The sequence below is a fragment of the Eucyclogobius newberryi genome, unplaced genomic scaffold (assembly GCF_026437365.1).
Source record: "Eucyclogobius newberryi isolate DKJ021-1_F unplaced genomic scaffold, fEucNew1.0.hap1 SCAF_14, whole genome shotgun sequence".
NCBI classification, from domain to species: domain Eukaryota; kingdom Metazoa; phylum Chordata; class Actinopteri; order Gobiiformes; family Gobiidae; genus Eucyclogobius; species Eucyclogobius newberryi.
In genome coordinates this window covers 6,214,393-6,227,465 of record NW_027315768.1, presented here as the reverse complement: position 1 = coordinate 6,227,465, position 13,073 = coordinate 6,214,393, and the positions used below count along the sequence as shown (strand labels likewise).

The following is a 13,073-nucleotide window of genomic DNA, read 5'->3' as shown; positions in this document are numbered from 1 at the left end:
CTCTGGCTCAGAGCCAGGCCTTGAGCATGGAGAAACACTCTGCCATTAAAAGAACAGCTCCAAAGTGCACAGGCAAACTGGTCTGGAGGACTTTACATTTCAGACACATGCACAGAGGCCTCTGTCCATCATCTGTGTTGTTTTGTCCGTCATTCGTTCAGTATGTGATTTGTGTGCTCACAGCTTATGGATGTGTTGCAATAGAGCTGTACATTATAACTTTATAACAAACACTGTTAGTCCTGAACACTCGCAATACTGACCTAACCATGTGCAATTCCGTCATATGTGCAATTACTGTCGTGATTCATGTGCAATTACTGTGAAATTCATGTTACATATTCATGTGCAATTACTGTCGTGATCACATGCAATGGTATTTATGTATTCATTTATTTATTTTTATCTTTATTATTTTTCCCCTCCATCCCTTGTTGGGAAATGGGAGGTTTTGTCTATGGGAGTTTTTGTTTATAGGAGATCTTCTACTGAGAGTGTTTTTCCCCATGTGGGACAATAAAGGAATATCTTATCTTATCTTACATGAGCTGACCACTGGGGACAGTAGTGAACAGTGGAAGTTGCATTTTCCTGCACCACTATAATAACTACACCTTAATTTGACTTGACGAAGCACGAACAAAGACTTAAATCATAATGAACAAATACATCAGTACTTAATTAAGGTAAGGGTTAGGAGTTAGGGTTTGAGTATTAGTTAAGTAGTTACTAACCCGGAATCAATCAGCCCTGACATGCTATTGGAAGCACAGTTATAATTAATGTGACCTCATAAACAGGATTAATGAAACCAGCATGAATGAAGCTAAATATACATGTTTTTGATGAGATAACAGAACAATGGTTATTAGCAAATAATATAGTTAAAAGCGCAAAAGAGTGCATTGGGTCGAGATGCGTGTCACAAACGTCATGGAGCTGTATATTTACCATCTCTAAAACATAGCAGCACTAGAGGCGCTAGAGTAACGCTGGTTTAAGACTCCTTAATAAAGTTTGTAGATTTGAACAGGTGTCGGATTACTCCATTGTTACGTACTTTTGTTTGTTTACCATTACTCTTTCTCCCCCTCAGTCCCTAACAGTGAGTCATCAGGCTGGGACATGCCCTATTTTTGCCGGGGGCAGGAGTAAATAATATGAGGCGTGTAGAGAAGAGTTACTATGGAAACAGCTTGTGCCAATATGTTTTGATTTTCTCATTGTGAATTGAGACCGTAAACATAGTAAAGCAGAGTTCTGGTGTGAAAGTTTCTACCAATCAAAGTCAAAATTAGTCAAAGTACTTAAAGAGAGGGTATAAATGTTTGTTTTGTTTATATTTCCATAACATAAGATAACCTTTATTTGTCCCACAAAGGGGAAATTCAAATGTTGCAATACAGATACGGTACAGAAACACTCTCTGGGTCACCAGATCTGAAGTAACCATGTTCAAATCATATATAGCTGACAGCTTGTTCCATATATGTGAGGAAAAAGTTGTTTATATATGAATTTGGTATTTTTGGTTCTCAAGCTGATTATCCAATCAGAGCAGAATCAGAATCAGAGTCAGAATAAGGTTTGTTGTCATTGTCAATGAACAAAATTCACAAACATAGGAACTTGTCCTGGTGATTCGATGCAACATAAACAACAAAACAATGAACAATGAATACAAAACAATGAAGAATGAATAGCTAACAGATATATAAAATAGGGAGTGTCTGCAGAGCTGCGGCTCCTGAAACTGCGCCGCTATTTGACCACGTTTTAGCGCCGTTTTAGACCGCGCCGGGTTAAGGTTAGGGTTAAGGTTAGGGTTAAGGTTAAGGTTAGGGTTAGGGTTAGCCATGAGGCTATAACGGGCTATAAGGGAAATGCCGCGGTCCCTGAAACTGCGGCTCTCCAGCCACAGCCTAAAAAATAAGTAAGTAAAGTTAAAATAAAGTTAAAAATAGGCTTGATATGTACATAAATAAAATATGTTGTGAAATAAGAAGTGAACAGTGCAGTGAGTGCAATTTGCTTAGGCAGTGTTCATGAGTCCAACGGCAGAGGGAAAGAAACTGTTCTTGTGGCGAGAGGTTCTGGTCCGGATGGACCGTAGCCTCCTGTCTGAGGGGAGTGGCTCAAATAGTCCGTATACAGGGTAAGAAGGGTCGGCTGTGATCCGACCTGCACGTCCCAGAGCCCTGGAGACGTACAGGTCCTGAGATGTAAGTCCGCGGCCGATTACCTTCTCAGCGGAGCGCACAATGCACTGTAGTCTCAACGATGGCCATGTAGAACTGCACTATCATCTCCGCTGGCAGCTTTGCTTTCCTCAGCGACCGCAGGAAGTACATCCTCTGCCTGGCCTTCTTGATGAGGGAGCTGATGGTGGGCTACCAGTTGAGGTCCCGGGTGATGATGATGACGAGAAAACGGAGGAGTCCACAGTGGAGATAGGGGAGTCTTAGATGGTGAACAGACTCATCCCCGTCCGAGATGAGCCCGATGAGGGTGGTATCGTCCGCAAACTTAATTCGTTTTACAGAGTCGTGTACAGGGAGAAGAGCAGGGGGAAAGTACACAGCCCTGTGGATCTCCTGTGCTGATAGTCCGAGTGTCTGAGACTTCTTCCCCAGCCGCACGCACTGCCTCCAATCCGTCAGGAAGTCAGTGATCCATCTGCAGGTGGAGTCAGGCACGTTGAGCTGGGAGAGCTTGTCCTGGAGCAGAGCAGGGAGGATGGTGTTGAATGCCGGGCTGAAGTCCACAAACAGGATCCTGGCTTCGGTTCCCGGGGAGCCCAGATGATGCAGGGTGAAGTGGAGTGCCAGGTTGATTGCGTCGTCCACAGACCTGTTGGCTCTGTAGGCGAACTGCAGGGGGTCCAGCAGGGGGGAGGTGAAGGACTTGTTGGGGGAGGACCAGGCACTCAAATGATTTCATCACTACAGACGTCAGCGCCACAGGTCCGTAGTCATTAAGTCCAGTGACCAGTGATAAGATATTCCTTTATTGTCCCACATGGGGAAATTTCATAAATCCGGGATTTCTTGGGGACAGGAACAATGATGGACGACTTGAAGCAGGCTCAGACATGGCAAGACTCCAGGGAGATGTTAAAAATGCTAGTGAAGACAGGGGCTAGCTCACATGCGCAGTGTCTTAAGGTGGCATGGCCGGAGTGACACTGTCTGGTCCAGCAGCTTTTTGAGGGTTGGATTTCCGAAATAGTCTGCATACATCCTGTTCCTGAACTGTGAGAGGGGTGGGGGAGTTGGGGGGGACCGGTATTGGACCGTTGGTTGGTTGGTTGATTGGTTGGTAGGTATGTGTGATCGGTGTCAAGAGTGGAAAGTTTGTGAGATCAACCGGCTAAAGCAGCTGCTCTGTTCATCTGGAGCCACTGTGGTGGCTGCTTGGCCCTGTTGATGATGGGAGGATGGCCTCCTGTCAGCAGTAAACACGGTCTCAGTCACAAAGTTCAGTTGTGATCAGAAATGTGCTCAGCTGCTCCCCCTCTTCCTTAAAGCAGCAATCTACTTTGGACAAAGGCCAATAGATGTTTGATAAAGAGGACATTAATAATAACTTCCACATTCTGGCTCTGGTTGATCATCGCTGATCATCCGGACTAGGCGCAGTTTAACTCGAATGAGCGTATATATAACTTTCCGAGCATGTGTCAAATGAACACTACACCAATGGTTCTTGTCCCTTCCAGAATTCCTATTTCTCCAACTTGAGCAAAGTTGTGATTTTTTGGGAGTAAAAATGTTGTACCAAGTGAAAATTAAACTCGGGGAACATTACTGTAAGCCACTTGTCTCAATCAAAAGAGTGTGGCTGCAGACCCAACCAGGATGCACCTCTAGCCACATGTTTATTATTAGTTTATCTGTAGAAGCGACTTCATTACACTCTTTTATCACTTGTTGCCTTAGTTTGACATCTGTTTCAAGTTATTAAAGATGATAAAGCTCGTTTCAAAAGGAACATGTCTGTGTAATCCCTCATTCGTCCAGGAGTGTTCCATTGTAGTAAAAGATTCCGTTGTATCATCTGGGGAAAAAATGACGTTTCGACTCTAATCCAAGAGTCATTCTCAATCTGCGAATCGAGTCTGGGAACTCAGATATTTATCCTCTTCTGTGCTGATCACAAGAGGCTTCATCAGCACAGAAGACATGCAAAATCGGGACCCCAGAGCACCGTGCATCTTCATCTTAAAGCCACTAACCACTCTATCGAAGACAGTGAGGTGAAGATTCTGAGCAGGGAAAAAAATGGTTTGAAAGAGAAGATAAAGAGGCAATCTTTGTTCAAAAAAATAATTTGTCCTTAAGATTCAACCTTCCAGGGGTATATAATAGTGTCTTGACGCCCAGGGCATTCTGATGCTAATCGGATACTCAGTGAGGAGTGAGCCACAGTCAGTTTACAATAGGATGTTGATAGGCTAAACAGTAAACAGGTAAATAGTAAATAAAGAGGGTATTAAGTGAAACCAAATACTCCCTTTAACAGGAGGTCCTGTCTGGAGGGCAGGTCCTTCTCAAAGTAGGATAAATATGGATGTTCCCAGACTCGATTCGCAGATTGAGAATGACTCTTGGATGGGAGTGAATTGTCTTGTTTTTTCCAAAAACAGAGTCCAGATGACCACATTGTAACTTCAAAGGCTGCTTTGATGAGCCCTTAAAGTAGTACTTTAAAGGTGGTATGGTGGATTTTTTTCAGCAAATGTTTTATCATATTTCCTCGTGGCGTGGATAAATCATTAGTCCTGCCACGTATCAATCATAAAACGCACCTACCGCTCACCTGCAGCCACGTGTGGCTCGTCCCCACGTTTACGCGTGTCTAAGCGCATGGATCTATCATAATATAGTTCCCTCAGTGTACGGGGCAAAATGAAGACGGAGAAAGACAGTTCGAGCTGACGCAGAAATGGACAGAAATCTACGGGAGACGAGAGATGCGATGCGCTCCGTTGCGCTAATAAACAAACGCACGCGTGTGTTGTATCAGTCCGCACGGGGGAGTGCGCATGCGCACTTCCACCTGCGTTCTCAAATCGCCGAAAAATCGTCCATACCGCCTTTAAGACACCAGACCATCAGGAAATTTTAATTTTTACATATATTTTCAGTAAGCTCTAGTTTACTCGAATAATAAATAAGATACACAAAATCCACCATATCATACTTTTAATTACGAACTATTAAGAACCTCTACTATAACCAAGTCCTGTCTTCACTGCAAATATTAATAAAGCAATTGTACTCTTAAAGTCATAAAGAACCAAGGATGAATACGGACTGGACACAATAATGCTAAAACAAATAGGACAGGCTATTGCCACACCACAGCTTTCATTGTTGGACAAAGGGAGCACAGTGGGGGCAGTTTTCCTAGACTTGTGGAAAGTATTTAATCTTGTTACAGAAACTTCAGAATTTTAACTTAGAATGGATCAATCTCATCAAGTCTTACCTCTCAGCTCGGACTCAAACTGTAAACATCAATAATCATCGTTCTCATCCTCTACAATTATCAACTGGTGTTCCACAAGGTTCAATAAGTCTTGTTCAGCATTTACATTAACAATCTGCCAATGGTGTGGAACAGTTGTAACACTGTAATGTTCTCATTGGGAAATCATGGGAAAAGAGCTGAAGATGTTGCAGCAAAACTAACACATGTCATGTCAACGGTCCCTCATCTGCCTGAAGAGTGGGTCCAGCTCGCCTCCGACGGTCCCTCTTCTGCCTGAAGAGTGGGTCCAGCTCGCCTCCGACGGTCCCTCTTCTGCCTGAAGAGTGGGTCCAGCTCGACTCAGACGGTCCCTCTTCTGCCTGAAGAGTGGGTCCAGCTCGCCTCCGACGGTCCCTCTTCTGCCTGAAGAGTGGGTCCAGCTCCAGTCTCCTCGTGTCCGTCTGTCCGTCTGTGAGAGTCGGATCTCTCCTTCACTGGAACTCCTCCAGGTTTCTACGCTTTTTTCCCAAAGAGGTTTTTTTTGTAGTTTTTCCTGGCCGAGAAGGAGAGTCTAAGGACAGAGGACCCTGGGACATCGTCCCTCGCCACCACAGACATTGTCTGACTCCATCGCCACCACAGACATTGTTGATTCATTTCTCCCTGTGGCCCTCAGAGGCAACTGTTGTTGTGATTTTGGGCCTTACAAAAATAAATTGATTTGATTTGATTTAAAAATCCTGCCTTCAACTTAACATAAAACTGCATTTGTCAGCTGGTCCAACACCTCATCCACAACAATAAAACCTTTAGAATCACTCTATAAACAAGCCCTGCAGATATATAAGTTGATGAATTGGAACAATCTTATTAAATTCAAAAACATGTCTTATGTATTGGATGAGACATGGCTCTACTCCTCCTTCACTGAAAGACTTGATAGGGAGGGCAGAGTGACCAGAGGAGCGATAAGGGAAGACTTGCATCATTCCTCACAGAAGAATTGTCTTTGGTCAGGCCGTCTTCTCCATCAGAGCTTCCCCACAGTGGAGCTCTGGACCAGAAGCCGTTCCAGTGTCTCCCTCGTTCCTTTCTTTTAAAAGAATGCTAAAAAGTGGCTAGTAGAAACACACATTTGTGAGCTCTAGTAGTATATAAATGTATTTGTCTTTGCAGTTTTATTGTATACTTTTGTAATGTGTGATGTGTGATTTTTAAGTGTCTTCACTTTTAGGATGACTGGATGAAAGGAACTATGCAAATGAGCTCATATCAGCTAACTCGGGCACGTTTACATTGTTTGATGTGCAATGTCCATTTTTATACATAAAACTAAGAAATAAAGAAATAAAATAATAAGAGCATAAAACGGAGCATAAAGTGTAAACCTGGCTCTAGCAATTTTCTGATGGTTGTCTTAAGGCCGCGGTTATTTTACTTGGTTTACGGATCCGCCGCACTTAGATTATTGATTTCTAATTTATAAATAAAATATATAAATAAGTTTCATTTTTATCACAATTGTTTTTATAAAGTACCGCCGACAATGCAAAATAGCATTAAATGAAACATAAAAAGCAGTATTAATTCAAAAGAGCCCTATTTAACGTAGCGGGCCGATACAAGTCTTTACAGATCATACATGCCAAAATACTATATTTACACTGCCAAGTGACTACAACCTCGTTTTTTTTAATCAGATGTGTATTTTGAGAGCATCGATTTATACACTGCTCCGAATGTGCAGAGCCGAGACCAGTACTTTTTCAATATGAAGCTTTATTTGTGTTTTATTTATGGAATATGATGTAAAATGAAAATTAATCTTCAATAGCTTTTTAAATATTTGACGTAGGGTCACCAAATTCACAGCACTTATCAATAATGGTTGGTATCTAATACAGCCTTTATTTTACCCATCAGAAGCATACTACATGTTTTTATGATAAAATCATATTTATATTTAGTCCGCCTGTTCAATATATTTCATTTAAAATCCGTAAAACAAGTAATAAAATAACCACGGCCTACCACGGTAGGTGCAATATTGGTAATTTTTACGCATAAAATGCCTTATTTATCTACGAAAACGTTTTCTAGTAAACTACTGGAGATGGTTCAAATTGATACCTCTAAATTAAATATTTAATTCCTATTCACCTGCAGTGTCTCACCTTAAAATGTCTGATCCCTGTGCTGCTGTCGTGCTTAAAAAGTTTTAATGTTAATGGTCAAAAAAAAACAAAGAAACACAAAAATACTCTCTCCATCTCTCTCTCACCCTTCATTACCCCTCCCTCTGCTGTTATGTTGCAAACCCAGGTCCATTACATAAGTGTAGTTTCTGTTTTTGATCAACCCGGTCCCGCTCTCTCTCCCTCAGGCGCTCTCAGACTTCACAGCGTTGATACGATCACTATGGCAGCCATCTTTATTATGAAGATTGATGGCAGGGCATGAGTTAGTCACATGTGGAGATAAAGAGTCAATAAACTTTGAACTGGTTTGAACTGATTGAACTGGTTTCAATTAGGATTACATGAATAATAGTTTCAAGTGCCTTATGTGAATCATAAGGACTTCACCACATCCATGCTTTTTATTATTCAGATGAGAACATGCTTTATGTTCTCTCTTGTACATAATGATTTAACATCTTTTTAACATCTATTTAAAATAATAATATGAATTATATATATATACATATAGTATTAATAATTATATTATACATATATTATTAATAATTATACCAAAACTAACTTCTAGCTGATTCCTCATTTTTAAACTGTAAACTAATTATAGCTTTTAACAGATGTAAACAAAAATGTAATGGTACCGGCAAAAAATAAAACTACTTTCCCCCTGCCTTTGACATCACAAATCTGGAAATGTGTAGGGTTGTGTTCGTCACAGACTCTGATACTGAGTGACAGTATCGATTAAAAAAAAAAATACGATTTTTGTGGCCCGTAGGCTTTACTAGACAGGAGAGGCCAGGGTGAAGTGAGGAATGAGAGAGGGAAGGACACGCAGCAAAAAGCCGGAGTCGGAACCCGAACCCACAACACTGTGGCCGGCCGCACCCGGAGCCGGGCATACGTGTGCTGTGCCTTAACCACTCGACCACCGCGCTGTTACCGTCCTGCAGGAAAAGCAGAAGCTGCTCAATCTGCCGGAACACAAGCTGATGACTGACGTGCAAACGAGGTGGAATAGTTCTTTTGATCTGCTGTTTGTGAAGCGCTTCTCTCGGCCGAGGTGAGAAGGAGCTGTGGACCTGATCAGAAGCTCCTCTCGACCGAGGTGAGAAGGAGCTGTGGACCTGATCAGAAGCTTCTCTGGGTCGAGGTGAGAAGGAGCTGTGGACCTGATCAGAAGCTCCTCTCGACCGAGGTGAGAAGGAGCTGTGGACCTGATCAGAAGCTTCTCTGGTCGAGGTGAGAAGGAGCTGTGGACCTGATCAGAAGCTCCTCTGGGTCGAGGTTAGAAGGAGCTGTGGACCTGATCAGAAGCTCCTCTCGACCGAGGTGAGAATGAGCTGTGGACCTGATCAGAAGCTCCTCTCGACCGAGGTGAGAAGGAGCTGTGGACCTGATCAGAAGCTTCTCTGGGTCGAGGTGAGAAGGAGCTGTGGACCTGATCAGAAGCTCCTCTCGACCGAGGTGAGAAGGAGCTGTGGACCTGATCAGAAGCTTCTCTGGGTCGAGGTGAGAAGGAGCTGTGGACCTGATCAGAAGCTCCTCTCGACCGAGGTGAGAAGGAGCTGTGGACCTGATCAGAAGCTTCTCTAGGTCGAGGTGAGAAGGAGCTGTGGACCTGATCAGAAGCTCCTCTCGGGCGAGGTGAGAAGGAGCTGTGGACCTGATCAGAAGCTCTTCTCGACCGAGGTGAGAAGGAGCTGTGGACCTGATCAGAAGCTTCTCTGGGTCGAGGTGAGAAGGAGCTGTGGACCTGATCAGAAGCTTCTCTGAGTCGAGGTGAGAAGGAGCTGTGGACCTGATCAGAAGCTCCTCTCGGCCGAGGTGAGAAGGAGCTGTGGACCTGATCAGAAGCTCCTCTGGGTCGAGGTGAGGAGCTGTGGACCTGATCAGAAGCTCCTCTCGGCCGAGGTGAGAAGGAGCTGTGGACCTGATCAGAAGCTCCTCTCAGCCGAGGCGGGAAGGAGCTGTGGACCTGATCAGAAGCTCCTCTGGGTCGAGGTGAGAAGGAGCTGTGGACCTGATCAGAAGCTCCTCTGGGTTGAGGTGAGAAGGAGCTGTGGACCTGATCAGAAGCTCCTCTCGGCCGAGGTGAGAAGGAGCTGTGGACCTGATCAGAAGCTCCTCTGGGTCGAGGTGAGAAGGAGCTGTGGACCTGATCAGAAGCTCCTCTCGGCCGAGGTGAGAAGGAGCTGTGGACCTGATCAGAAGCTCCTCTCAGCCGAGGCGGGAAGGAGCTGTGGACCTGATCAGAAGCTCCTCTGGGTCGAGGTGAGAAGGAGCTGTGGACCTGATCAGAAGCTCCTCTGGGTTGAGGTGAGAAGGAGCTGTGGACCTGATCAGAAGCTCCTCTCAGCCGAGGCGGGAAGGAGCTGTGGACCTGATCAGAAGCTCCTCTGGGTCGAGGTGAGAAGGAGCCGTGGACCTGATCAGAAGCTCCTCTCGGCCGAGGTGAGAAGGAGCTGTGGACCTGATCAGAAGCTCCTCTCGGCCGAGGTGAGAAGGAGCTGTGGACCTGATCAGAAGCTCCTCTCGGCCGAGGTGAGAAGGAGCTGTGGACCTGATCAGAAGCTCCTCTCAGCCGAGGCGGGAAGGAGCTGTGGACCTGATCAGAAGCTCCTCTGGGTCGAGGTGAGAAGGAGCTGTGGACCTGATCAGAAGCTCCTCTGGGTTGAGGTGAGAAGGAGCTGTGGACCTGATCAGAAGCTCCTCTCGGGCGAGGTGAGAAGGAGCTGTGGACCTGATCAGAAGCTCCTCCGGGCCGAGGTGAGAAGGAGCTGTGGACCTGATCAGAAGCTTCTCTCGGCCGAGGTGAGAAGGAGCTGTGGACCTGATCAGAAGCTCCTCTGGGCCGAGGTGAGAAGGAGCTGTGGACCTGATCAGAAGCTCCTCTGGGCCGAGGTGAGAAGGAGCTGTGGACCTGATCAGAAGGCCGAGGGTTAGGGTCCGTCTGTGCGTCATGTAGCTGAAGGTGTTACGTTAGCATACGTACACCTATTCAGTATGTTGTTCGTTCTCTAATCTGTTATTATTTTAAATTGAATTTCAAGATGTTCTTGGTCTTGGATTTTATCAAATAAATGTCCCCCAAAAATGCGATTTACTACTCCAGTGCGACTTATTTATGTTTTTTTTCTTCTCTGTTCTGCATTTCTTGGCTGGTGTGACTTATACTCCGGAGTGACTTCTAATCCGGAAAATAGGGTAATAAGAACAGGACCATTGAGCCGGGAGCTGAATACCCTACATGGCTTTGAGCATCATCAAAACAAATAATAGTTCAGTGAGGAGGGGGCAGTGTTTTTCAGCTGGGTAAAATTGCTATGTGACATTGTTGAACCCACATATATCAAAAATAGTTGAATCCATAGTCTAAAATCACTCCACTATACATAGACAGAGGACTCACCAGTGTGGCCAGCCCCAGGCCCAGCAGCAGAGTCAGGCTGCGGAGTGTGCGCTGCATGTCGACCAGGATGTCGCTGCCCTGACCCGGCACACAGTCATTGAAAAGGGTGAAGGGCAGACCATAGAAGGAGCTGAAGCCGTGCAGGTTTGGGTGGTGGCAGTGGTCAGTGCGGTGCTCACAGTTCACACCCTGGTGCCACTTACCTGCACACGCACGCACGCACGCACGCACGCACACACACACACACGCACACACACACACACAGGTACGACAGGTGAGCAGAAGAATCGGGCCATGTATGTTATGAAGAACGTGATACTGTTCACATCTGTGCCTTAAGTTGGGCTTACACTGTGGCAATTTCTAAACTGAACTTCGGCTCCTCCGTGCATCTGTGTCGTGCAGTGTAAAGGGGTTTTGAGCTGCGATCACCTGCTTACGATGAAGGCACGACTGCTTATTGTACTTTCAAAGGGATTTCAGACATGTTTGATCTGAAAATTCAGCTGCAGGCAGCAGTAAACACCGCTCTGAGGGGCTGGAGCGGAGCCAGAGACACGGAGGTGAAACACCCGACAACAAGTGCCTCTAGCCCACTTCTGAACAAATCAACACACACAACGCCAGAAAAAGTTTGTAGCAAAAACCTCTGACTTTAAACAAAGCAGTGCTAAAGTTAACAGTGCCAATGGTTGCTAACGGGTTTGTTTCTATGATGTTTCTAGAAACACACGGTGTGAGCACATACGTTCATGGCTCCTTACAGTGCACACACTCCCGTCGTGGGCTTGGGCCTTCTTATGAGATTCAGTTGCACAGTGTGAGTTTGGGAGTCATTTGAAATGACTTAAAATCTAACAAAATTGCACAGGGTTAGCCCAGCTTAAGAACAAACAAGAAAGTACAGAAGACCAAACTGCTCAAATCCAGGTGTGAATGCTCACTCTCATGGTCTCGGTCCAGCCCGTGGTCTGGTTCTGTAGTGAGACATTCCTAGATGTAAGATTCTCTATTTCTGCCCGTTGCTCAAACTCGATCAATTGACCGATGCTAATCGATGTATTGTTATATTGAACGTTGCATCACATACAAATGAATGAAGCCAATCCCCACATTTACGTATACAACATTTGTATTTCATAATATTTATGTCTTTTATCTGATCTCCTTACCAGTAACATTTAGTGAGTTAGCTTTCAGATGCAAGTTTTATGCGCTAATGGATAGGATTTGATCTAAATGTACTCTTTTGGTTAGTAAAAGACAAAAAACACTTGATCATTAATAACTTGCAATTTGTGCTAACTTGCTAATTCTAATGGGTGTAGGAAAAAATACAGGGGACTGACTGGAGACTACCCGAGTTGCTAAGTGACAGATCACCGCCTAGTGTGACCAGACATCCCCATTTACCCGGGACAGTCCTAGTTTTGAGCCCTATGTCCCATGTCGCAGCAGATGTATCCAAAACCATTGATTTGTTCCAGTTTTGTACAAGACATGACCCAGTTGTCCCGGTTTGTGACCACTGTCATACCACAAACAATAAAGAGGGGAATAGAAGAGGTGTAAATAAATGAGCCATGAATGGACAGAGTGCATAAAAATGTACATAATTAACCACGCTTTTTACAATTTCATGATTACCAATGAAGATGTGTCCCAGTTTTTAATCTGGTCAAATCTGGTCACCCCAAGACTGCCGCATCTACTCATTTTTAAGAATGTTTTCTGACCTTCAAAGTCCAGCAACATACGGCTGGACTTTTTCATAGATTAGGCATTTGCTCTAATATGGAATACATTTTTATTGTACAAGGGCCTCATTGAAATCAGAAATTTGAATTTAGTTTGTCTTTAGTTAGATTTGTATTTGTTTTTAATAAGATAGATAAAAGATAGTGACAGCGGAAACTCATTTGATTACACTTTATAATATAGCGTATAAAAAATAAAGTATAAATGCTTATTAAATATTGCCAGATAAACCAATC

At 44.4% G+C, this 13,073-nt stretch overlaps 1 protein-coding gene across 1 annotated transcript in view; it reads right to left on the bottom strand.

Moving 5' to 3' along the window:
• The window catches only part of arsh (arylsulfatase H), a 56,746-nt gene that overhangs the window by 22,405 nt on the left and 21,268 nt on the right, over positions 1 to 13,073 (bottom strand). Inside the window, exon 5 of the mRNA XM_072444239.1 lies at positions 11,080 to 11,282. Within this exon, the coding sequence (XP_072300340.1) occupies positions 11,080 to 11,282 (203 nt within the window). The remainder of the gene's footprint in view (positions 1 to 11,079; positions 11,283 to 13,073) is intronic.